At 37.2% G+C, this 25,319-nt stretch overlaps 3 protein-coding genes across 4 annotated transcripts; 2 read left to right on the top strand and 1 right to left on the bottom strand.

The window, feature by feature from the left end:
- Nucleotides 1–8,960: 8,960 nt before the first annotated feature.
- On the top strand, nucleotides 8,961–10,945 carry LOC126765333 (uncharacterized). Of its 2 annotated transcripts, none has more exons than XM_050483057.1 (5): nucleotides 8,961–9,519; nucleotides 9,572–9,763; nucleotides 9,835–10,021; nucleotides 10,087–10,141; nucleotides 10,627–10,945. In XM_050483057.1, exons 2-5 carry the CDS (start codon nucleotides 9,574–9,576, stop codon nucleotides 10,876–10,878), a joined length of 684 nt encoding a protein of 227 aa, XP_050339014.1. In that variant the 5' UTR covers nucleotides 8,961–9,519; nucleotides 9,572–9,573; the 3' UTR covers nucleotides 10,879–10,945. The 2 variants fall into 2 exon arrangements, with proteins under 2 accessions (XP_050339014.1, XP_050339013.1); XM_050483056.1 differs by having other exon boundaries at nucleotides 8,966–9,519; nucleotides 10,087–10,168.
- A 2,217-nt stretch (nucleotides 10,946–13,162) lies between these two features.
- Nucleotides 13,163–14,045, bottom strand: LOC126765341 (uncharacterized). The gene is made up of 3 exons (XM_050483067.1): nucleotides 13,865–14,045; nucleotides 13,644–13,800; nucleotides 13,163–13,579 (listed from the first exon to the last, which is right to left on the bottom strand). The coding sequence occupies exons 1-3, from the start codon at nucleotides 13,992–13,994 to the stop codon at nucleotides 13,183–13,185; spliced, it is 684 nt and encodes a 227-aa protein (XP_050339024.1). The 5' UTR covers nucleotides 13,995–14,045; the 3' UTR covers nucleotides 13,163–13,182.
- Nucleotides 14,046–14,805: 760 nt separating this feature from the next.
- LOC126765228 (protein mushroom body miniature) lies at nucleotides 14,806–17,039 on the top strand. The gene is made up of 2 exons (XM_050482895.1): nucleotides 14,806–15,999; nucleotides 16,082–17,039. The coding sequence occupies exons 1-2, from the start codon at nucleotides 14,890–14,892 to the stop codon at nucleotides 16,691–16,693; spliced, it is 1,722 nt and encodes a 573-aa protein (XP_050338852.1). The 5' UTR covers nucleotides 14,806–14,889; the 3' UTR covers nucleotides 16,694–17,039.
- Nucleotides 17,040–25,319: the final 8,280 nt, after the last annotated feature.

The following is a 25,319-nucleotide window of genomic DNA, read 5'->3' on the forward strand; positions in this document are numbered from 1 at the left end:
CAAAATTGTTGGCACTACAATCCCGCGAAGCCTGCGAATTCCCTCAACTACCGGGCTGGGCCATCGCGAGCACTGGCATCACCCGGCGGTGATGCCTTTTCTGCGCGAGGCCTGCGAATTCCCCCCTCCTACTGTATAGGGCAGAGTCATCGCGAGCACTGGCATGATGCCTTTTCTGCGCGATGTCTACCCCATACTGTTTACTTCTACTTTTATATACAATGCTACCTATTTCTACTATTGTTACACTTACCCCTGCCTGTTGCTGCCGATGGCGACCGTCCTCGCCGGAGTGCTGGAAGAAAATGATCGCACTGGATGTGAAGTGCTTGCTTATATAGCAGCACAGCGCAGCTTTCGTCAGTGTAGTGGGGTGAGTTGTGTGCGTAGCTTTGGTCAGTGCGGTGAGGTGAAGTTTAGGATAATTCTGGTATTGTGGAAAGCTCTACGTTGAGGTCGGGTGTAGTGGTGTTGACGTAAATTATTGTAAGGTGGTGAAAGCCACGTTACAGTCCCCCCCTCACTTCGGACAACGATACTTCGCTGGTAACAGGTGGAAGGAGTGGTCTCGATCTCCCACGATGGGTTGGCTGGAGGCTGTCTTGCTGTCTTGGTTGGCATGTGCCGTGAACGGGGAGCGGGTGTGGAAACCTTTATTTAATAGTTGTTTCTTAACCTATAGTACAAAGGCGTCTTAGGTCTTATAGCTATGCGTACTTACAACTAGTGACACCCATTTAATGTAATTGTATAAATGCATAAATAACTATTGTAACTGGTAAACAACTAGTTTTAATTTCTGGCCTACGGGTTGGGTTGTACAGATCAATGTAGAGCAAATGCATACTTAAAACTAGTAACTTAATTGTAATGGCTGCTCTGAGGTATTCACTCATATAAATGAAGCACGCATCTTTCTCTGCCGTATCGCACCAGAACCCGGTCGCCTTCTAGCTTCTGTAGGGCTAGACGTCGGCCCCGGAAGAATAGCGTTCGCTTGGAGCGCTTGATAAAGTGCTGTCGTGTCATTACCAGCCTTTCCAGGAACCCTGGAATTTCGGTCACCGGTGTCACTTCTTGGTGCGATGTGTCAGGCGTGACCGGTCGTGCGCTGATCTCGGCAATTGGAGGTCGGGTCGTCGTCGGGGTTGGTGTCGCTTTTGGGTGAGGCGGCGTCGTCTCGACGTTGGTCGTGGCAGTTGCTGGGGCAGACGCCCCATCGTCGTCCGAGCACGCCGGCGTTGTTGTGGCCGGTGCTTTTTGCGCCTTCTCTGCGAGTGTCTTCGCGGTACTGGCTTCCGCCGTGACGGTACTCGTTGCAGTGCCTCGCTGGACGAGTCGGATCGAAGCTGCAGTCGTCAGGTCGCTTCGATTGGCGGAGAGCGTTACCTGGGCCCTTGCTTGGACTACTGGATGCGTCGAGGTTTGGGCGCCGCGCGGCTCTGTCGTAGCACAGGCTTCGCGGTCTGCTTCCCGTGGCGTTGGGGCTCGCCTGGTGGTCGGGAGCTTCCGAGCGTTCGTGCTGAGCGGCGTCTGTCGCGGCAATACTTCTATTTCGGCTGGTTTGGTGCCCGGCCGACTTCGGGTGGTGGCCGAAATGGTTGTGGCTTTTGAGGCTCATCTGGTGGTTGTGGTTGGCGCTTGGTATGGCGGCCCGATGCGTGTGGCATTCCGCTGATTACGTGTTTCATTTCGTTTATCTGGAAAGAGATGAGCAAACGGTCTAGGATCGTGTTTATCTGAGGAAGTGGGTATGCGTCTGGTATGCTTGGTGCGTTAAGTTGCCTCTCGGTTAGCATAGCAAGATGATCGGTGGGTGCCGGTGTGCTTAGGCGTGTAGCGGTTAGAGGTTGGCCATCGATGGTGATAGTCAGGTCTCGCTTCCTTAAGAAATCCATGCCTAAGATGACATGTTCCGAAAGCGTCGGTAGAGCTGATACAAGTAGTCGCGTAGACTTGTTACCCAGCTCTATTGTAACAGGATACATTTTCGTGCTAGGTATATATGTCTGGTTAGCTAGCTGAATGCGACGGGTTTGGCGTCTGGCTTTAATTTGGTGTTTATCTAGATGATGTTGAAGTTCTTTACCGATATATGTGAGTGTGGCTCCGGTGTCCACCAGAGCTTCTATCTGCATGCCTGCGACAGTAATGGGCAAATAATAACGGCCATCTTGTTTCCCTTCTGGGTACGGAATCGTTGCGTTGAGTGCTATTGTACTGGGTTTGGACGGAGTAGCTCGCATCGTCGCATGTGTAGGACAATTGCAGTCTCGAGACATGATTCCGTCGCATCCACAGCGAGAGCAAAATATTCGCTGCTGGTTGCGACATTGGTGCCTTCGGTGTCCCGGCTGCTTACATCGCCAACAAACTTTCTCGCAGCAATACTTAGTACTTACCGCTGTCAAACAGTTATTGGTGTTTCCTGCTTGCCTGGCCTCCTCGCTTCTTAACAATTCGTAGTCTTCCGTTAATTCGAGTTCGTCTACGCTGTTGAAATCGCTCCGACGGACATATAAGCGATATTCCACCCTTAGACCGTCGTATATACGCTCGGTGTGATCTTCATCGCGAAGTTTCGGGTGTTGGCGAATAAGCGTTTGGATAGCCAGCACATAATCCTTTGCCTTCTCTCTGGGAAATTGCTTGCGCTGATGGATGGTTTCTTCGAGATGTGCGAGGTGACGTTTCGGTAAAAATAACCGTCCAGCCTCGTAACGAAAGTCGTCCCACGTGTTGATGGCGTTGCGTTTTACACGAAACCATTGCAGCGCTTTGTCCTGCAAAATTTCCGGCATAGTAGCAAGAAGCTGGTTATTTGCTATAGAGTAGCATTCGGCGAGTTCCTCGCAACGCTATAAAAAGTCGTGTAAATTTTCGCTCAACTACCGGGCAGGGCCATCGCGAGCACTGGCATCACCCGGCGGTGATGCCTTTTCTCTGCGAGGCCTGCGAATTCCCCCCTCCTACTGTATAGGGCAGAGTCATCGCGTGCATTGGCATGATGGCTTTTCTGTGCGATGTCTACCCCATACTGTTTACTTCTACTTTTATATACAATGCTACCTATTTCTACTATTGTTACACTTACCCCTGCCTGTTGCTGCCGATGGCGACCGTCCTCGCCAGAGTGCTGGAAGGAAATGATCGCACTGGAAGTGAAGTGCTTGCTTATATAGCAGCACAGCGCAGCTTTCGTCAGTGTAGTGGGGCGAGTTGTGTGCGTAGCTTTGGTCAGTGCGGTGAGGTGAAGTTTAGGATAATTCTGGTATGGTGGAAAGCTCTACGTTGAGGTCGGGTGTAGTGGTGTTGACGTAAATTATTGTAAGGTGGTGAAAGCCACGTTACAAATATTAGTAAATAGTAAATACAAAATTTATCAATTCTCATCCATAATTTCAACAACTCTTACATCTATCATTATCAGCATTTTCATCATTATTATCAGGATTTTCTTCAAATTCTAAAACTGAAACAATAGGTCTGTGGTAACTAAAGTATGAAATGAACAATTTTGATTTAAATCTATTTATATATCTCGTGAATACTGCATTAATAGTAGTTTTGTATTTTGTTGTGCTAAGATTGCGATCATTGGTAAGTTCTTTGATATTCCACTTTTAACAGCGAAAAATGCGTACAAAACACACCTCTCACACAGAGAACATAAAGACATTTTTTTTTGTGTTCTCTGTCTCACATACCCAAGAAAATGAAGACATAAATATGTATATGTATGCATGCCCATGATGATAATCCCAACCAAGAATGATAGAATACAAGATTACGACGACCGCCATTACGAAACGTCATAGTTCCGTGTTGAGAAGAACAAGAGTGAAAAACTGTCAAATGGCTTGCAAATTGTAAACAGAAAAGTAAACACTTTTGTAAATTCGCAAAATATTATTAATTCTTTCGATTTTAATAAAAAGTTTTAGTGAAGCGATTGAATATTGTTGAGTGTAAAGATTTGAAACATTGCTAAAGAAATTTATCGGCCTATTGATAATAAAATTGTCTATTAAGTTGTGATTCAAATGGAGAAGACGTTTCTTGTGTTGTATATAAATTCAGATGTATGAAATTATGATAAAAAAATTGTGAAATTATTAATTTATTACTAAATATATCATTTCTTTTGCAAAATAGCACCCATTTTTCGGCAACTTTTAAATCGGCCGGAAAACTGAAAAAACTCGTTTTCGATCCTTTAATTGCATAATAATTATTACAACAAGCCACTGCACATTTGATTTTAAAAAATTAATAAATTTATGCTTAGAAATTTAAATAAATACAACAGTACACTTTCACTGGTTTTCTTCATTTGAACAATTCCCACACATGCTACTCTATTTATTGTGGATGTGCCTAAAACTAATTATATACATATTTTCTCGCAACAATATTCTAAATATTCCACTGAAATTTTTCCTGCAAAGACGAATGAATTAATATTATTTTGGGAATTTCAAAAAGTGTTTACTTTTCTGTTTACAATTTGTATGCATTTCTATGCTTGTTCTTCTCAACGCAAAACTGTTACGTCACGAAATTGTTGAACAATGTATTTGTTTTTGTAAGAATTGTCAAGAGCTAAACCGAAAAAAACTAACTGTAAACTAGTGTCGTAATCTTATATTCTATCATTCTTGCTCCCAACCACAGCATTGTGATATTTTCAAGCTTCAATTTTTGCTTTGAACCAGGCAATCGCAATGTATGCAAATATGTATACTTTTGCGTTTGCCGTCGTCATTTCCATATTGGCATGTAAACATATGTAATTATGATATGAGTACAATTTTGTATGAATGCATGAATAGTAATATTTATAGCCAATTTGGACTTGCATATTTAAAAATTTTATTTGATTTTTACATAATATACTATACTAATAAATGTTTTTGTATTATGTTTCTTAGTAATAGAAATTGAATTTATCACAACAATATATGTATAAATATATCGTCTATCATATTAATCTTATTATTTGCTCATATGATTGCACGGATACGCATGTGCGCATTCAAAAATTCAAATCATGATTTTATCACTTATCAATATACTACATGTGCGCGGATTGATTTGCATGTTCATATACATTCATTTATATGTACATATATTTGTATACACTTCCGAACAAATAATGCACAAGCATACAAACATACATATGCGTACACATGTGAATATGTCACCAACAAAAAATTTTAACATTGTTCTACAAAAACAATTGTCTCAAATAACAGAAGTATCACAAGTCAATATGGCAGCCAAATTGGCGAAATGAGAAAAGTGGCAATAACGCAGTTGTCGATTTATAATATTTATCCATTCCAAAATATTTTTCCGTGACTCGCAAAAATTTGCGTCAATATGTATTCACGCTCATACGTATCTTCTTCTTCTTCTTAATTGGCGTAGACACCGCTTACGCGATTATAGCCGAGTTAACAACAGCGCGCCAGTCGTTTCTTCTTTTCGCTGCGTGGCGCCAATTGGATATTCCAAGCGAAGCCAGGTCCTTCTCCACTTGGTCCTTCCAACGGAGTGGAGGTCTTCCTCTTCCTCTGCTTCCCCCGGCGGGTACTGCTTCGAATACTTTCAGAGCTGGAGTGTTTTCATCCATCCGGACAACATGACCTAGCCAGCGTAGCCGCTGTCTTTTAATTCGCTGAACTATGTCAATGTCGTCATATATCTCGTACAGCTCATCGTTCCATCGGATGCGATATTCGCCGTGGCCAATGCGCAAAGGACCATAAATCTTTCGCAGAATTTTTCTCTCGAAAACTCGTAACGTCGACTCATCGGTTGATGTCATCGCCCAAGCCTCTGCACCATATAGCAGGACGGGAATTATGAGCGACTTATAGAGTTTTGCTTTTGTTCGTCGAGAGAGGACTTTACTTTTCAATTGCCTACTTAGTCCGAAGTAGCACCTGTTGGCAAGAGCAATCCTGCGTTGGATTTCCAGGCTGACATTATTAGTGGTGTTGATGCTGGTTCCTAAATAGACGAAATTATCTACAACTTCAAAGTTATGACTGTTAACAGTGACGTGAGAGCCAAGTCGCGAGTGCGACGACTGTTTGTTTGATGACAGGAGATATTTCGTTTTGCCCTCGTTCACTACCAGACCCATTTTCTGTGCTTCCTTGTCCAGCCTAGAGAAAGCAGAACTAACGGCGCGGGTGTTGAGGCCGATGATATCAATATCGTCCGCATACGCCAACAGCTGTACACTCTTATAGAAGATGGTACCTTCTCTGTTTAGTTCTGCAGCTCGAACTATTTTCTCCAGGAGCAGGTTGAAGAAGTCGCACGATAGGGAGTCGCCTTGTCTGAAACCTCGTTTGGTATCGAACGGCTCGGAGAGGTCCTTCCCGATCCTGACGGAGCTTTTCGTGTTGTTCAACGTCAGTTTACACAGCCGTATTAGTTTTGCGGGGATACCAAATTCAGACATCGCGGCATAAAGGCAGCTCCTTTTCGTGCTGTCGAAAGCAGCTTTGAAATCGACGAAGAGGTGGTGTGTGTCGATTCTCCTTTCACGGGTCTTTTCCAAGATTTGGCGCATGGTGAATATCTGGTCGGTTGTTGATTTTCCAGGTCTGAAGCCACACTGATAAGGTCCAATCAGTTTGTTGACGGTGGGCTTTAATCTTTCACACAATACGCTCGATAGAACCTTATATGCGATGTTGAGGAGGCTAATCCCACGGTAGTTGGCGCAGATTGTGGGGTCTCCTTTTTTATGGATTGGGCATAGCACACTTAAATTCCAATCGTTGGGCATGCTCTCGTCCGACCATATTTTACAAAGAAGCTGATGCATGCTCCCTATTAGTTCTTCGCCGCCGTGTTTGAATAGCTCGGCCGATAGTCCGTCGGCCCCTGCCGCTTTGTTGTTCTTGAGGCGGGCAATTGCTATTCGAACTTCTTCATGGTCGGGTAATGGAACGTCTGCTCCATCGTCATCGATTGGGGAATCGGGTTCTCCTTCTCCTGGTGTTGTGCGTTCACTGCCATTCAGCAGGCTGGAGAAGTGTTCCCTCCATAATTTAACTATGCTCTGGGCATCAGTGACTAGATCACCTTTGGGGGTCCTACAAGAGTATGCTCCGGTCTTGAAACCTTCTGTAAGCCGCCGCATTTTTTCGTAGAATTTTCGAGCATTACCCCTGTCGGCCAGCTTATCAAGCTCTTCGTACTCACGCATTTCGGCCTCTTTCTTCTTCTGTCTGCAAATGCGTCTCGCTTCCCTCTTCAACTCTCGGTATCTATCCCATCCCGCACGTGTAGTGGTCGATCGGAACGTTGCGAGGTAGGCAGCCTGTTTTCTCTCCGCTGCGACACGGCACTCTTCGTCGTACCAGCTGTTCTTTTGCTCTTTCCGAAAACCAATGGTTTCGGTTGCAGCTGTACGCAAGGAGTTTGAAATTCCGTCCCACAGTTCTCTTATACCGAGTTGTTGACGAGTGCTCTCAGAGGGCAGGAGGTTTTGCGTTCGGCTGTCCGCTGTGTTTGCAGCTTTTCGACGTCAAACCTTTCTTGTATTTGTTGTCGTGCATTTTAGGCTGTACAGAGGCGGGTGCGAGTATATTTCCAAGTCGTATCCAATTTATTCATGCCCTCAGAAACCGAATAACTTCGATCCCAGTTCTTATAGCGAACTTTTTATAGGTCAATCTGTGAGGTATATTAAAGAAACCCAGTGAGAATCCTCTTTCTGATAATGGTATATAAAAAATTATGATATAGTCGCCAAGTAACAGGGCTCATGCTGGCTGTGCAATTTTAATTAAGTCTTGTATCAAATATGACGCACTTGAACCAATTCAAACGCCATCTATGCAAGCTGCCGGAATAAAAATTAAATCTAACAATAATGATTTACACATTTATGCTTTGTACTCACCACCAAGGCTTAGTATAACAACCACAGAATATCACAGTTTCTTCAGCTCTCTCGGTCAAAGATTTTTTGTAGGAGGTGATTACAACGCTAAGCATCCCTGGTGGGACTCAAGTCCTACAAATCCAAAGGGTAGAGAGCTTTATAAATGTATTATAAAGAATAATTTACGAACTCTGTCAAGCGGTGAGCGTACATACTGGCCGAGTGATCCATTAAAAATTCCTGACCTTCTAGATTTTGCTGTATACAAAGGTATTCCAACTCAACTGTTAGATGCTGTTAGCTTTGATGAACTAAGCTCTGATCACTCGCCTATCATAGTGAGTTACAACACTTCAGTTAATGTTAAGCAAAGAAAATATTTTGCTTTAAGCAATAAAAGTGAAATTGGAGTTTTTCAAGATTGGATATCGCAAAATATAATACCTAACACTTTTATTAAATCTCAAGTTGAATTGAATGATGCAGTTGAAGGTTTTTCAAACCTAATTCACGAAGCAGCTTTTGCTGCCACTCCCCAAAAAACGGAATGAATTTTCCTCTCATAAACTGGTTCATGCATCTGTGGAAATATTACGACACCACATTTAATATTAAAACGATTATTTATTAAAGAGATCTTAAACACTTGTACTCTTGACGGCGTCTGTACAAAAAGTGACGCTTCTTAAAACTGTAAACTAAGAATAGGAATTTAGTTGGAAACTGTAAATTTCCAAGAATATACATAGAAAAATAATAGAATAACTGACAAACAGTGCTGCCAGATATGATGCATCTTGTTAGTGTGCCCACATATCTGCAGAGATTAGATCATTAATTCAAAGTAAAAGACGTTTACGAAAAAGTGGCAAATCAGTAGAAATCCAATTGACAAAACTAATCTAAATAAAGCAACAAAAGAGCTAAAAGAAAAATTAAAAGACTTCAAAAATAAATCGATTTCTGATTATGTTGCGAGCTTAAATTATAGAAATAATGAAGATTATAAGATTTGGAATCCTACAAAATATCTAAAAAGACGTAAAAAAAGAAATGTACCTATCAAAGACGGTAATAACGTTTGGTGTAGATCAGACAAAAGCAAAGCAAATGCGTACAGTAAATACCTTGAAGCTACGTTCACTGCTTTTGGTTGTAGTGGTAGCAACAATGATGCTGCAATATTAGAATTTCTTTATACACCCTGTCAACTATCTCTACCAATGAAACATATTACGCCCGCCGAAATACGTTCTGAAATCGAGAAACTGAACAACAAAAAATCTCCAGGATATGACAAAATTGATGTCAGAGTACCTTAGTGCTTACCTAAAACAGGAATTATGTTTCCTACACTTATCTATAATTCAATATTAAAGGTGGGTTTCCAGCTCTCAAGAAAAGCAAAAACTTCATATAAAAAAACGCTTATGAAATGATCAAGAAGTTTTCTGATGTTAAATTTTCTTGTGGCAACATCCAGATCTCAAGAAATTCAGTAAGTATATTTACTACTCTTATTTTATAAATTGTGGATAGGCAACACTGGTTTTGCGAAGAAACATAACAGTTTCTATATATTTCTGACGCAAATTGAGTGGGTAGAAGAAGTAAGTTGGTGGTTTTATTTGAATTTTGTATGTTATTCCGTTTATTCCTTAGAAATGGATGACTTAACACCTGTTGCAAAGCGGCAAAAGAGGATAAAAAATTTCACAGCGGGTGAAAAACGAGAACTAATTAAAGCAGTGGAAGAATGGCCCCGAATATGGGACATAACAAACGTTATGCATTCAAATAAAAATGCTGTGGAGCAGGCCTGGGTGCACATAAGCAATTCCGTTGGCAAAACTGGTAAGTGTATATAAATTAAATTTTCAATTTATGAATCTCTTAATTTCATTTTATTTGTTATGTTTATATAGTTAATGAGTGCAAAGCTGGATGGATTAGCTTACAGGAGAGCTGTCGCTATCACGCCAAAGTGGCCCGCAAGTATAAAAGTGGTAGCGCAGGTGGAGAAACGCTGGAGGAGCCCTTTTTTTCAGACGCGATTGATTGGGATTTTGCTGAAGAAATGGCATTTTTACCAAATACATCACACAAAAGAACGTAAGTCTATTAAATATTATATATATTATTTTAAAATTTCATAAATTTTTGTTGTGCTTTCGCAGACCAACGTTTGAAGATTTTGATTCAGCTTCCCCGATAAATAGAGCGAATGAGGAGGTGTTAAGTGTTCCGCAATATGATTATGTATATAATGTGCATTAGGGTGATTCATTCATAAAAATTTTTTTTCGTTGAGTTATAAAATTCATAAGAAATAAAAAATTTTTCCAAAAATAGTCAAATTTCAACCGTTAATATCTTTTAAACGGTTGGGTTTACGAAAAAATCATAAGAGACCATATTTTAGAGCATTCAATTTCCTACAAAACCTAATTAACAAAATATTTTTTCAAGTAGTTGGAAGCGAGATATAAATTTTTCTATCTGATAATAAGAAAAAATAGAAAACCGTTAGGCGGAGGACCTTCCCGTTACAATTAAAAACTCATATTTGGAGAGGCTTTCTTAGAGGTGTCTAGGAACCTATTTTTGCGAGTACCAATTGAAAAAAAAAAAAAAAAAAATTTTTGAATCACCCTAATGTGAATGTAAATGGATGTATATAATGTGCATGTTTTAATTTTTGTTTGTGTATTTTGCAGAATCCAACACCCACCACAAGTAGTCGTACGTTTCGCGGAAGCCAAAATGACGAGGCATGGAATCGGTTCAACAACATTTTAAAGAAGCAAGAAGATTTGGTAGCAGCAAAGAACAACTCATCATATGCACAAGTTCTTGCTAGTTTTGAGTGGTTGTTGAATAAACTTCCACGGTCAGTTGGTGATGATATGTGTATGGAATTTTACAGTATGCTGTTACAGAATGTTAATGAACTTAAATCAAAAAATTAAAATAAATATCTTTTTATACTCTCGCAACAATGTTGCTAACGAGAGTATTATAGTTTTGTTCACATAACGGTTGTTTGTAAGTCCTAAAACTAAAAGAGTCAGATATAGGGTTATATATACCAAAGTGATCAGGGCGACGAGTAGAGTCGAAATCCGGATGTCTGTCTGTCCGTCCGTCTGTCCGTCCGTCCGTGCACGCTGTAACTTGAGTAAAAATTGAGATATCATGATGAAACTTGGTACACGTATTTCTTGGCTCCATAAGAAGGTTAAGTTCGAAGATGGGCCAAATCGACCCACTGCCACGCCCACAAAATGGCGGAAACCGAAAACCTATAAAGTGTCATAACTAAGCCATAAATAAAGATATTAAAGTGAAATTTGGCACAAAGGATCGCATTAGGGAGGGGCATATTTGGACCCAATTGTTTTGGAAAAGTGGGCGTGGCCCCGCCCCCTACTAAGTTTTTTGTACATATCTCGGAAACTATTATAGCTATGTCAACCAAACTCTACAGAGCCGTTTTTTAAGGCATTTCCATATACAGTTCAAAAATGGAAGAAATCGGATAATAACCACGCCCACCTCCCATACAAAGGTTATGTTGAAAATCACTAAAAGTGCGTTAACCGACTCATAAAAAACGTCAGAAACACTAAATTTTACGGAAGAAGTGGCAGAAGGAAGCTGCATCCAGGCTTTTTTTAAAAATTGAAAATGGGCGTGGCGCCGCCCACTTATGGACCAAGAACCATATCTCAGGAACTACTCAACCGATTTCAATGAAACCATTGGTTTTCGGAAAGCGCTCATACGTATACTTACATATATATTTAGGCACGTTTGTTGCCAAAGCTGTTACAGCGGCAAGGGAAGCGTTGACAATCGGCGGCCATTCGTTTGTTTTGACAGTCTGAGCGCGACAGACTGCAAACGACATCTGTCAAATATTGGAATACACAAGTTCTTAGGGACACAGTTATTGAGGCAGCTGCACAACTACATAACTGTGTCCCTAAGAACGTGTGTATTTTATTATTTGACAGATGTCGCTTGCAGTCTGTCGTGCTCAAAGTGTTCAGCACTTGACTCTTTGACAAAACGCCAGTTTCGGCCATTGGTTGACCGAAAACGGAGATCCGAATTTTTCGTGCGATACTTTTTATTGTGAATGTATGTATGTACATATGTATGTGGCTCGCGTTTGCTTTCGTAAACGTACGGACAAATGTGCCAAAGAAATACATAATATATGTACATGGCCAAATGAGCTTCAACGTACTACACCCGCATACAACCCTACATAGAGCCGCAACATCGACACCCCGCATTCATCATTTCACCACACAAATTCCACAACATTTCCACACATAACATCCACAATGTCACCGCTACAGCAGATCTAGCAGCTGACCGGCACCCACGCCAAAAAGCTGAAAAAGGAATAACGGGCGGCGAGCCGGCCCCTTTTTTCAACGTCACGCTCAAGCAAGTAACAACGCGCGCTCGACCTCATTTGTTTCTTCGCTCAACCTCATTTTTTTCATCGTTCGACCGCAGTTTTTTCATCGCTCGACCTCATTGGTTTCATCGCTCGACCTCAGTTTGTTTCATAAAGAAATCGTATCAAAATTGTATTTATCATAAAAAACCAAAAGCCTTGAATTGAAGTTGTGATTTCTGATTTTTCTCAATAAATACTCCCGGTTTATTCCTTCGTTGGAAAACAAGAAAAAAAGGTAGTTTTACGGTTTAAGGTATTGAGCTAGTATGTGACGTGACTAGTACATATTTATATGCCATAGAAATTCTATTGGTGCAAATATGGAAATGATAACGAAATAATGCGAATATGCGTATTTCATGAAGGTCATCAATTTTCTTTGAAGAAATTATATACATATAAATATAACTTTATTGAAATAATAAAAAAATAAAATTAAATAATTTTTTTCCTAATTTTAAATTAAATTAAAATTTCTATAATTTTTCTGAAAAAAGTGGTTCATATGATACAAGATAAATCACGCATATGTGACTCAGAGAATGCTTCTTTACATTCTCATCAAGCGCTAACGCAAGACGAAGTGCTTTTGATACCCGAGATCTTCTTAAATATTATCTCTTCTTTAATAAATAAGTAAATAATTCAATAAATGTATTATAAAATAAATATGTCGGTTCTACGTAACCTGTATGGATTTGTATTCCTCAAAATTGTTTGCGCTGAAATAACAAAAACAACAACTACAAAATAAATAAATAACTTTGTACTTTTTTATATATTTGAAATGAATGTGCTTTTATTTAAAATGATAAATATTATAATGAAAAATATTTCTACGATTCACCAAAAATTGGTGGAATGTTTGAGAAATTTGGAGTTGTAACTCCGACATTTCCAGGCTATTTAAATTAGCTCCCTCCGCCTGCTTGACAAGGCTTTCAAAAAATAATTGAATTGCGGATCTCTCCGTGTCACCGACCAATATTTCCGCGGCTAGCGACGTCACTCTTTGAAAGTCTCTATTCGAGCTTTCAAGTAATTCCTCAATTTTACGTTTCCGTCCAGTCTGTGTCTGCGTCTGCGGTGATTGAGAAAAGATATTTAAATTGACACTGCTACAGGCGGATTCACCAAAGTCGCTGAGGAAAGAGTCGTCACCTTCTGTCGTTACGGTGCCATAATTGCCTTGTGTGCTGAAAATGCATATATAATAAATAATACAATTATACAAATAAAACAAGATTATACAAAACCTACTTCAAGTTGTCCATTTCAACGTCCTTTAAAAACTTTAGGCTCTCCATCCACTTCCACTTTTTGTCTGGCGAATACACGCCGCTTCCTGATGGTCTCTTTTTTAAGTCTTTGTAAAATTTATCTCGTAGGGTCCTCCAACGGGCCTTTAGCTTCTCATCTAAAAACATTCAAAACATGAATAAATATAAATTTTCTGTTAGGTTATAAAATTAAAGATTTACCTGGAATATGCAATTTCTCCGATAGCTCCTGAAATTTGGCGTCCCTCAGGTAGCTATTTTCATAATTCCTATGACTTTTGTCATATAGAAACCGGTTTTCGCTAACAAATTCAATCAATTTTTCTTCCATTTTTTTATATCTTTTGTTTATTTTCACTGAACAGCTGAGCGCAATTTAAAATGTTGCCGGACTATGCTCAAAAATTAATTATTTGAATGTTGTCAGCACTGCCTCTGCGCAGAGAAATTCAAATTGCACATGCCGTGCAGATCTGCATTGAGGTGCAGAATTTGAACTGTCAAATCAGTACAAATTTTTTTTCTGCACGCAGAATTCTGCACATGTAATTCCGGCATTTGCGTGACTTTGTATATTTTTCTTCAAAGCATTTCTCTTTATTCATTCTCGCATAAATTCAGTGGTTTTACATATATTTCTGCCAGAGAACGTGCTCATTTCTGCTAAATTCACAATAGCCATGCACTATAGCCGTTCATATGTCACTAGATTCTGCAATGGGTGCTCTCGTGCCTTGAATATTTCGGTATAGGAATCTGCAATCTTGCAGGAGCAAGAGAATCACCCTTTTGTAACATCGTATTTTGTATAAAGGTCATCTTGTTTTAAATATTTTCTATTTAATGGATATAATGGACGTATTTTTTAATTTGAGAAGTCGATTTCCCGGAGAATTGAGATGCATTGTTTATAATTCATTCTTTTTTGTTTACATATTTCTCTCTTTTTAGTCTCTAATTTTGCTGTGATAATAATGTCAAAACCACAAACATGTAGCTATATATATAAAAATAAAATAAAAAAGATTTTATTCAGTATGGCATTTGTAATTTGCTTGATTTTATGGATGATTCAAAATAAACTTTATTTTTTACAGTGAAAATAATGGGCTAAGAGTATTTGGCAACACTTCCATCCCCACGTGTGTTATTCTGACAGTTCCAACTTGTGTGTTTATTTTCGTCATAGTATGGTACTTCAGATTTAAGACAAATTTTTTTTGAATATGAGTCGAAAATCATATAATTTTCGCCGAGGTGGAGGTAGTGGTAGTAAGAGTCAACGACGTTTTGGTGGTACAGGATCCCTAGGTAACTATAAAAGAAGCGGGAATCGAAATGATGGACATGCAGAAAACCGTAGCTGGGGTGGCGACAATTTTAATCGGTCTTACAATGGCAGTAACAACCACAGCAACAATAATAATAGTTTTGGGTCGATTAGTAATTCAAAACTTAATAATCAAGAAGTTGGCTTTCAAAAGTTTCGTGATCCAAATGCGTTAGAACAACATAATGGTAATTCCAGGTATCACCATAATTCACAAGGTCGTAATGGACGTGGCCGTGGTCAAGATATGCATGGTGGAAAGGCACATTTTGGAAATGAGACTTATAAAAATGAATTAAATTGGTATGAAGATCAGAGAAATGCTCACTTAATACAAGCCGATGAACAAAATCAAAATTATTCATCGTCACCGGCGATGCAAGTATCTTCCACAAGTAGTATGCCTCAAACCATATCATCAGTTACTCCATCTTCCATAACTTTAACAACACCAAAAAACCCTCCTCATGATGAAGAGTGTAATTTGGAAAGTAAGAAGCATATATTAAAAAACATAAAACAAGAAAAAACTGAGGTAGAAGAGGCTAATCGTATTTCAAAACAAACACATAAACCTGCAAGTTCTTCTAGTTCCTCTTCAGAATCTTCTGAAAGTGAAGATGAGGCGCTAACAAGCAAGCAGCCTCAAAATATAGCTAAAAGTAACACCATTAAAGTAAAACAAGAAGCACTGGGTAACCAAATACATAAAATAAGCACAGAACAGTCAACTTCTTCTGATTCTTCCTCTTCGTCCTCTTCTTCGGAGGAAGATAATAAAATAAGTGATAAAGTAAGTACAAAGCCCAATATTATCATGGAAAAAGGATTGAAAATTGCAAAAAAACAATCGAAGAAAAAGCAATCATCCGAAGAGGACTTAATATGTCTTGGCAAATTAGAAAGAAATTTTGTAATTGAAGATGATGTATCAGAGGATACTGAAATATCATCACATAATAAGTCCGGAACGATCAAGAACCAATGTTTGATATGTGATATGCAGGTAAAACATTGTTTTTTAATATTTTGAAAATTTTACTGTATTTTATATTTATTCTTTTTAAACATAATATATTTTCGCCTAGGGTCACACTGCATTCGAATGTCAAATGATTTGCAAAAACTGCTCTGCGCCATATCACAATATGAAAAATTGCCCCAAACCAGCCAACCTCAGCACTATGCTTCAATCTTACATGGAATTCTGCATTGGTCAAATGAGTCAGTTCAATCCCGAAAAAAAATTCATGATGCCCTCCAATATTTGTATTAGTGAAAACTCCTTGACGAAAAGCAATGAACAAAGTACTGTACAAAATAAAAAGGTCAAAAGGCTGCGGACAAAATCGGAGGATTCGCTAAAAAGAATAACAAAACGCAAACACAGATACGCTTCTAAATCTAGTGATGACGAAGAAGATGAAAAGGATGACGCAAAGAATAAAACAAGAACAGAAACATCTGAATCAGAATCAGAAAGTGATTCAAGTGAAGAATTAATATCTACAAAAGTGAAAAAGAGGCGCACAAAGATGTCTAGTCCGATGAAAACCCCTAAATTCCACAATACATTTGTACCACCATTTTCATCGTTTCCCGCTTTTGGTGCAGCTGCTGCTACTTACAATCCACTACTCTTAAGTCAACTTATGAACAGCGGTGGTTTTGGTGCCGCCGACAAACTGATTTTTCAATAAATTATAAATAATTAAGTTCTAACAATATTCTCACTTTGTAATATACATATTTGACGAACAGAATGTGCGGTGAATATTTACTAAACTTTGTAATGTATGTACATACATTTTTTTTAGAGGAATTTTTTAAATGCCAACTTTATATGTTTATGAAGTAAATCCTTCTAAATTTGAGTATAAGAACTTTTCAATATGTAATTTATATTTTGAAATAGGATATTGCACATACAAATGTGAACATAAGTTGTATCCGGCTTGAAAGATCAGAAGTAAAGAGCTACAATTATTATTATTGTGATATACAATAATCCACAAAAATAAAATAATACATTTTCAGTAAGAAAAATGCTTTTTGTTTTCAAATTCAATATCACTAATAATGTAGTTATTAATATTTCATACATCTCAAATGAACTTCAATTAGCACATTTAATCATAGTTTATGTTAAATAAACTTAAAAACTAGTTCTACATTAAAATAGAAGGAGTCTATATAATATTAAAAGTTTTAAAAAATTAAATTAGAACGGTTTCGAACCTTTCCAGAATAATAAAATTATTCTTATTTCATTGAATAATTAACATAGCATTACACTTCTTTGAAATAGGGAATATTAGCCATTGTATTTCTACAATGATATGAGCTCCTGAGAACGCTCAAACAGTAATCGTTTCAAAACCTTTTTCATTCTCCTTGTTCCTTAGAGCCTTATCACACGAGGCAACTTTTGTTGCGGCAACTCTTGGTTTATAGGCGAGGGGGCGACGAGGAGAGGGGAATCGCGCCGAGTTTCCAGTGTTCAGCAACTCGCTTTGTGTTCTTATTCGTAGCAGTTCGCTGCGACGTTTTTCGGCATTCGTGTTCTTTCTTTCGTAGTACATAGTTGCATTTGCGTATATTTTTTTGATATTAATATTTTGAATATATTTAAAAAATTTAATTTCATCTTTTGGTAAGTAATTTGCAAATATGTATACAAATATACATAATATAATATAAATATTTTAGAAAATGGAGTATGACGAAAAAATCTAATTAATTAAAGATATTGTGAAATGTATGGAGGAAGCCATACAAACTGATTTAGACGATAGTAAAAAGGGTGATATATATTTGTTTTAATAAATAAAATGTATTTCTTAATTGACAGAGCTGATTAATATATGTGATACCTATAAGGAAAAAGAAGCGACAATGGGTTAAAGTAAAGAGTAGACAATGGGTTAAAGTAAAGTGAAAGAGAATGAGAAAAAAACTCGAGCAGAGTTGCGCAACACAAGTTGCTCGTGTGAAGGTAATGGGCGACAGTAAAAGAGAATCGCCCGAGAATTAGCAACTAAAGTTGCCCCATGTAATCGCAAACTTACTGGCGCAGGCACTGCAGAGAACGTCTATCATAGAGAAGGTTCACGGCGCGAAGAACGTAAAAACATTTTTCGCTAACTCGGTCGAGATGGAGGTGTTTCACCACAGCCAGCTCTGCAGCAGAAATTTTAACATTTTGCTTGAACAGAGCAGCGCGTGGAATAAAAATTATGCTCAAAACTATATATTGCTCTAACAGACGTACATATGTATGTACATATGTATGTTCGCTCTTTTGCTTATATTTTTATACGTTTATATGCAAACATGTGTATTCGTATGAATTCTTTTTGTGTACATACATATTTATGAATACACTAGCCGACCCCGCAGACGTAGTCCTGCGCGAAATTATTGCCCCAATTGCGGTTTTCAACCCAACTGCATTTCAGTCGAAGTTTAAAAATTCGGTATTGCCAACTTCAACTCAATCCGTCAAAAAAATTGCGGTTGAAGTATGATCTAACTTCAACTTTTTTTGGTATTGCGGTTTTCAACTCTGTACAAGTGGGGTTGACTAGTATATAAACAAACTTCAACTGCTTAATAGCAGTTGAATTTCAACATTCCTGCAGTGAAATACAAAAAAATATTAAAGAAAAATGGAGGACGGGTAAAATAACTATTTTAATTAATGTTAAATTAATTTTAATTAATATTTTTTATAAATTTTTAGAAGAAATAAAGTTGCAACAAAAAACCCATTCGAAAAATTGGTGGAGTTAATGGAGAAGTTTCCAGAAGTAGGAAGAGGAAAGCCACAATTTGGAAACAATAAATTCAAATTGAGGTGCAGCGCCTCAAAATTGGTAAATTAAAATCTTCGCAAAGATTTTATTTTTTTTTGGTTATTTAAGACACAAAGTAATATTTTTTTTAATTTTATTTTATTTTTAATAATTCTGGAATGAAGTGATATTTTATATTTTTGTACCATAGTTTAAGTTTACCCTAAAAAATGAAGTGATATTGTTATTTAATGAATTTATTTAAATAAAATTTAAATATATGCCTGAATAAATAGCACATTAGAAATAATAAATGAATATTTGAATGAATTATTGCGAATTATTCGAGCCGTATCCTCTTCTTCTCTTTCTATGTCCAAAATATCATTGGTCATTGTAGTATGTGAAGTAGATGGTATTTCTTCCGGAGATTCCACTTGAAAGTGTTGGCAAATATTGTGCAATGCGCAACAAGCATTCACAATTTGCGTAGCCTTTTCGGGAGTGTAATGTAAACCTCGTACAGATAAAAGACATCGAAATCTACTCTTGAGTACACCAATTGTCCGCTCTACAATATTCCGGGCCTTTGAGTGTGCTGTATTGTAGCGTGCTTGGCAGGAATAAGGGGATGTTAAACTTATTCCAGTGTGAGAGCGCCTCAAAATAAGCGTTTTTTATTAATTGTAAAACACCCAATTCGCATTTTCCACACCACCTATGAGGTATGCAAAATGGCGCGTTACCGAAGTTATTTTTGGGTGCTCGGTTCCCCAGTAGGCCTATATCACCCATTAAAAATTTATTTACATAAAAAAATGAAAAAAAAAACATAACGATAACAATTCATATACGAGTATAAAAGTATAAAAAAAGTAACAAAAACAATATCACTTGATATCACATAATAATACTATACGAGTATAATACCTAAAACTATAAAAATAAACGTACTATATATACAAATGCCAATATTTAAGCCCCAAATTCTAATTTGTAATTAAAAACTTTCTATTCTTTATCGTTCTAACTTTAGAGGCTCTTAATGCGAATCTGCTTAAAAAGTATTATTTTAGTATAAAATATTTAGCTCATTGCAACCACTAGAAAAGGAAGATAAAAACTACAAATGAGAAACACACAAAATTTTATTCTTAAAATTGGGTAATGATAAATATTTATTTAAAAATCTAATTCTAATAAATAGAGCAATAACTACCTTTGGGTCACAGTCTTCACAACACAAGAAGGGCCTAATATCTTTTAATTTAGTAAAAAGAATTTCTCCTAATCCTATTTTATGACAATTTCTGTCAAATTCCTCAACAAATTTTATTTCTAAATTATTAATAAATGCAACAAATTCTTGAGGCGGCTTCACTAAGTTGCATTTATCAATCTGGTTTTGGTGTATGAAGATGAATTCATCAGAAGGAATTTCATCTCCTAAATAAGGTAATGGCAGGATGCATGTGTGCATTTTAAAAATTTTCAAATAAAGGTAGCCGCAAAAATAGTTAAAAGCATTTTCCTTTAAAAAGTTAATTTCTAAACTACTATCTAAAGTAATGGATCTAACAATGGAGTGTTCGGGCCGTGGTAAACCCTGGAAATCCTGCCAAGAAAGGTCACTTAAAACGGAATCATTGCACACATTAAGAAGAACATTATGGCTATGTTCTGAAATAACTGTGGCTTCGGGTTCTAAAGGCAGCTCACAGTTACCTTTTGTTACGATATTTACGTAACGTAAACCCCACGACTTCCTAAATAAACTAGAGAACATGAAAGGTGTAACTCTAGTACCTCCCCTACTTCTAATCTGACCAAAAAAATGCTCTAAGCTGTCCTGACATAGTCGTCTTGTCTTTAGGTAAGGAAATCCTGAGTGTGACAGCAATCGCCACAATCGTCTTAAACTATTAATATTAATTAACCACCCCTTAATAAAATTGAAATTATTTGTTGTGTTGTTTCCTAACTCATCTACGACCCGAATTGTTTTTAAAACTTTTTCTGCCTCATCTAAAAACTGGTTTTGCTCTGGGGAACTTATAAAAACTTTTTTAGTGGGTACAATGGCCTCAGTGAAACTACTATTAAAGATATCGAATAATTTATTGAAAAAAGAAACGAAATCCGCGGTATTAATAAAGCTCATACTATTTGAGCTTAAGGCTCCCGAGCTGTAAAGAGAAAGCATACCTGAAGCGACCGTATTACTTAACACTTGAGACGCGAATTTAACTTTCATTTTTTGAAAGGTATTGGGGTAAATATGAGCATCGGTTAATTTATGCGCACACCGATAACTCGACTTAGAGTCCTGTTTATAAAAATGGACTATATCTGACCAACATACGCGACTATTTTTAAAATCAACTTTATTTTTCATATTTTGTAAGCAGTTTCGACTACATTTTAATAAATGGGGGCTATCGTAAAAAAAACATATTTCCTTACCATTAACGTTGAAAAAAGGCCGTGACATTGAAACACCTAACAAATTGGCTAAATTTTGAAAATTGGTACCCTGGTCACAAACAAAATGGCAAGGAACTAGCCCTATATTTTGAAGTTGGGTAATGGCTTCAAGAATATATTTCTTGAGGACATCCCCTTTACATGAGCCTCTAATAAAAAAATAAGCTAACGGGTTGGACCAAGGTTCCCCACCTATACCTTGCACCATTATGGTCATTGCAGTTGTGGCTATTCTAGATGTGCGATTTTCATCGCCATAATCTTCAAGACCTATCACCCTATCAAATTTCCTATCATACTGCAAATGACATTTCAGTGACATTTCATCACAAGAAACTGATATGAACTTTTGTTCGAAAGAAAATCCCTTACTCCTAATTTGTAAAGACTTTATGCTGCTTTGGGTGCAACCTGGGAAACGAGGCCAATCTGCGACAAAATTATGTAACGTAATTTCCGAGGGAAAACTAAGTTGGTGCTTTAGGTAGCGGTAAGCGATTGGCGACAAAAAAAATACACCCAAAGCTAAAGTTTTAAGAAAACTATCATATCGCCGACCTTGACTTTGGCGATTACTATTAACAAAACTACTCCTAATACAAGCACCTAACTGAGGAGGAACTTTGCTGCAAACTATCTCAAGAGGATCTGACTTTTCCCTAAATGAACTACTTCTTAACATTTCCCTACATCTTTCTAATTCAGTTGCCATTTGGACCAACTGAGCTTTTAAACTCCTATTCTCCTGTTCTTTTTCATCTAATTTTATTTTTAAAATCCTGTTCTCTTCCCTCAATTTTTTTTTCTATCTGTCCCTGCTGTCAGACCCCTACCTGTTTGCGCGGCTTTTTCATTACTATTTAGTAGTTCCTCCTCAAGAAGTGGCAGAGGCTCTAAAATATTATCGCGGTCTTCCCTTTCTAAAAGCGGAAGCAGCTGCCTCGATGCACCGTTTGCATTTGAGGCAGATCCTTCCATTTGGGGAAAAAAATCTTCAACGCCCATTTCAATAGGGTTTTCAAAAAAAGAATTTGGGGCGTTAAACATTGGCTCAATAATTAAATTTATATCCGGAACGGCTCTCGGACGCAATTTTTTTGCGTTACGCATTTCTTCAGAAAAATGCCGCTCACACGCAAAAATATGTTTAGGTGTTTTTTCATTTTGATCTTCAAAAACACCTAAACGTTTGAGCCAACATTTACGCCTATTAAAAGAAAATACGAAATGTTATATATAATCATAAAATATGTATAATAATAATAATAATAGTGCAAAAAGTGCATATTTAATGAATATTTAAAAGTACGATTTGTTTTTATAAATGTTCTAAATATTCAAAGATAAATCGTTACTTTAAAATAATTTATTTAGTTAATTAACGGCAATGGAAACAAATTGACAATTAAGCTCTTAATACGTAGAGCGCGACAGACTGCAGGCGACATTTGTCAAATATTAAAATACACACGTTCTTAAAGACATAGTTATTGAGGCAGCTGCACGACTACATAACTGTGTCCATAAGAACGTGTGTATTTTAATATTTGACAAATGTCGCTTGCAGTCTGTCGCGATCTACATGTTAAGCATATCACACTTAAAAATACCCGGGATTTCAAATTCATTATCCAATCTATTTTACTTGCACAATTGAAACACTTATTTCATGGAAATCAAAGTCACAAACACTTTTTGCACTATGTAGCGTTTTTTACTCACCGTTCGAGATCCGTTCCACTGTTCGGAAAACTGAATATTCTGCCTCCCTCGCTGCAGCCAGCAACACATTTCTTCCAACTGCTGGTTGTTTTCGGAATTTTGTCTGTAAAATAAAATAAACAAGTATTAAATAAATGCAAATTTATTTAATAAAAATTAAAATGTACTTACAGCTTTCAATCTGCGTGCTTTTTCGCATTCGGTATTCTTCGAAATAATGGCCGTTAGAAATGGAGACAAAAAAATGAAAAATGTCTCCATTCGAATAATAATTTTGCGGGATTTTAATATGGTCGTCCCTCTTTTCCAATTGCTAAACGTCAAAACCTACTGAACTCGATTAGCTGTCAAAGTTCAGTAGGTTTTGACGTTTAGCAATTGCTCTCTCACTTCCAGTGAGAGAGGAGTTAAAGATCTCTTTATCTCTGGTGCTTGGGGTGAAGAAGCGATAGGCGCCATTAAAAATTTGTGCAGAGGATAGCCAGCGTCGCCTAAGAAATTACATTACTCTAATTATTTATCAATAAATACGATAAAGTCTTACCCAAGATCCAAGTGTTATTCTGTATGTTGTTCTGTAAATGCACTTTCAAATCGCTAACATTGAAAACAAAAGAGTCATGCCTAGCATCCACATACCGAATAGACATTTTATAATCACAAAGCTAAAAATTTTAAGAAATTATACCATTTTGTTTCTAATATAATTCAGATTTTATATATACAATCATCACGTTTAAACTGTAGTAGCCCTTTCTGTTATGATAAAGATGTTGCACTTCTTTTCTTAGTGAAATAATGCGAACATGAGTTCCGTCGATGCAACCAACTACTCCCGGAAAGCACTTTTTGAATAAAATGAAACTTTTGAAGCGTTTTGCTCCTCCTCAGTCATTTGAATTTTAATCCATTGGACACAAATACGTTGTTCAATTATATTTAGAACCTCTTTAATTACTAAAGATATCGTAGGTTGCGCCAACCCAATGTTAAAATCATTTCCACTGCATTTTTGATAACCACCGTCAGCAAGGAAACGCAGAGTTGCGCATAATTTTAATATAGAAGGTATGGCCGTTCCTCGCACACGTTTGTGGAAATGTTCCTTCATCTCATTCAGTAAAAAACAAAATGCTTCTTTATTTAATCGAAAATAACTTATGAATCTGCAACAAACATTATTAAAAAGCAATTCAATTGTGAAAAAACTATGGCTTACTTTGCGTTTGGAAGCTCCAATGGATTTGAGTGATCACGTTTGCCCACAAGCGGCTTTTCGCGACGATGGTAAACGCTAAAAATCATAAATTGAACAACTTTCTGATGCTTCTTCACACAAAGAAGTGAGAAAAGCGGCAACATTGCTGTTGTCGATTTATATTTGTCTAAAATATTTTTCCGTGCTCGCAAAAATCTGTGTTGATATGTATGCACGCTCATACATCTTCATACATATTTACGCAACTTCGTGGTCATGCCACATATGTATGTAAATATGTACACTCATGTCTACATACCACATTGCAAACGCATGCTCGGGGAGATGTGAAGGTTGTCGCTTTTATGAATGAAGCGAATTTGCTTGTTGACAGTGCGCTTGCGTTCATGAATGAAATTGTTCTTGCTGTAAGATTTACTACATTTGGCGGCCATATTGACTTGGGACGCCGCTGATGCTATTTCAGACATTTGTTGTTTTTGTAGAACAATATTTGTAATTTTTGCGGATGGCATATCTATGTACATGTGAAAGCATATACATAAGTATGTATGATGAGTTTTCAAACGATTGTTGTTTTTGTAAAGCAATGTTTGTGGTTTTTGGGGGTGACATATTTGCATGTGTACGCATATGTATGCAAGTATGTAGGTTTGTGTATGCTTTATGTGTGTACCAATGTCATACGCACATATTTATGTATATATGTACAGATGAGCAGCGCGCACATGTTATTATTGATAAGTGATAATATGATTTGAATTCGCGAAAGCGAACATTAACACATTTGTACGTATGTATGGTCATGACACATGTGAATATAAGTTTTGAATGATAAAATATATGTACGATTAATGTTTATCACTATTGTAATATATTTCAATTTTTAAATAATATTATGATAATTCGTTATATAAATATGTATGTAAGTATGAATATGTATATCTAAGACAAAAAATAATAAAAAAGGGTTTATTTTTACATTAACTACGAATATTGCTCTGAAAAAGTTATTTAATTTAACCCTCTCATGCCCGACGCTGCCTATAGGCAACATTGTATCGGGTGATTTTTTAAGAGCTTGATAACTTTTTTTAAAAAAAAACG

Source organism: Bactrocera neohumeralis, unplaced genomic scaffold (genome assembly GCF_024586455.1).
Source record: "Bactrocera neohumeralis isolate Rockhampton unplaced genomic scaffold, APGP_CSIRO_Bneo_wtdbg2-racon-allhic-juicebox.fasta_v2 cluster10, whole genome shotgun sequence".
Lineage (NCBI taxonomy): Eukaryota > Metazoa > Arthropoda > Insecta > Diptera > Tephritidae > Bactrocera > Bactrocera neohumeralis.

Coding starts and splice junctions, on each gene's coding strand:
- LOC126765228 (XM_050482895.1), top strand. CDS start 14,890: ATGAGTCGAAAATCATATAATTTTCGCCGAGGTGGAGGTAGTGGTAGT. Junction 16,000..16,081: donor GTTTGATATGTGATATGCAG/GTAAAACATTGT, acceptor ATTTTCGCCTAG/GGTCACACTGCATTCGAATG.
- LOC126765341 (XM_050483067.1), bottom strand. CDS start 13,994: ATGGAAGAAAAATTGATTGAATTTGTTAGCGAAAACCGGTTTCTATAT. Junction 13,801..13,864: donor GGAGAAATTGCATATTCCAG/GTAAATCTTTAA, acceptor GAATGTTTTTAG/ATGAGAAGCTAAAGGCCCGT. Junction 13,580..13,643: donor GTTGAAATGGACAACTTGAA/GTAGGTTTTGTA, acceptor ATGCATTTTCAG/CACACAAGGCAATTATGGCA.
- LOC126765333 (XM_050483056.1), top strand. CDS start 9,574: ATGGATGACTTAACACCTGTTGCAAAGCGGCAAAAGAGGATAAAAAAT. Junction 9,764..9,834: donor CAATTCCGTTGGCAAAACTG/GTAAGTGTATAT, acceptor ATGTTTATATAG/TTAATGAGTGCAAAGCTGGA. Junction 10,169..10,626: donor GTGTTCCGCAATATGATTAT/GTATATAATGTG, acceptor TGTATTTTGCAG/AATCCAACACCCACCACAAG.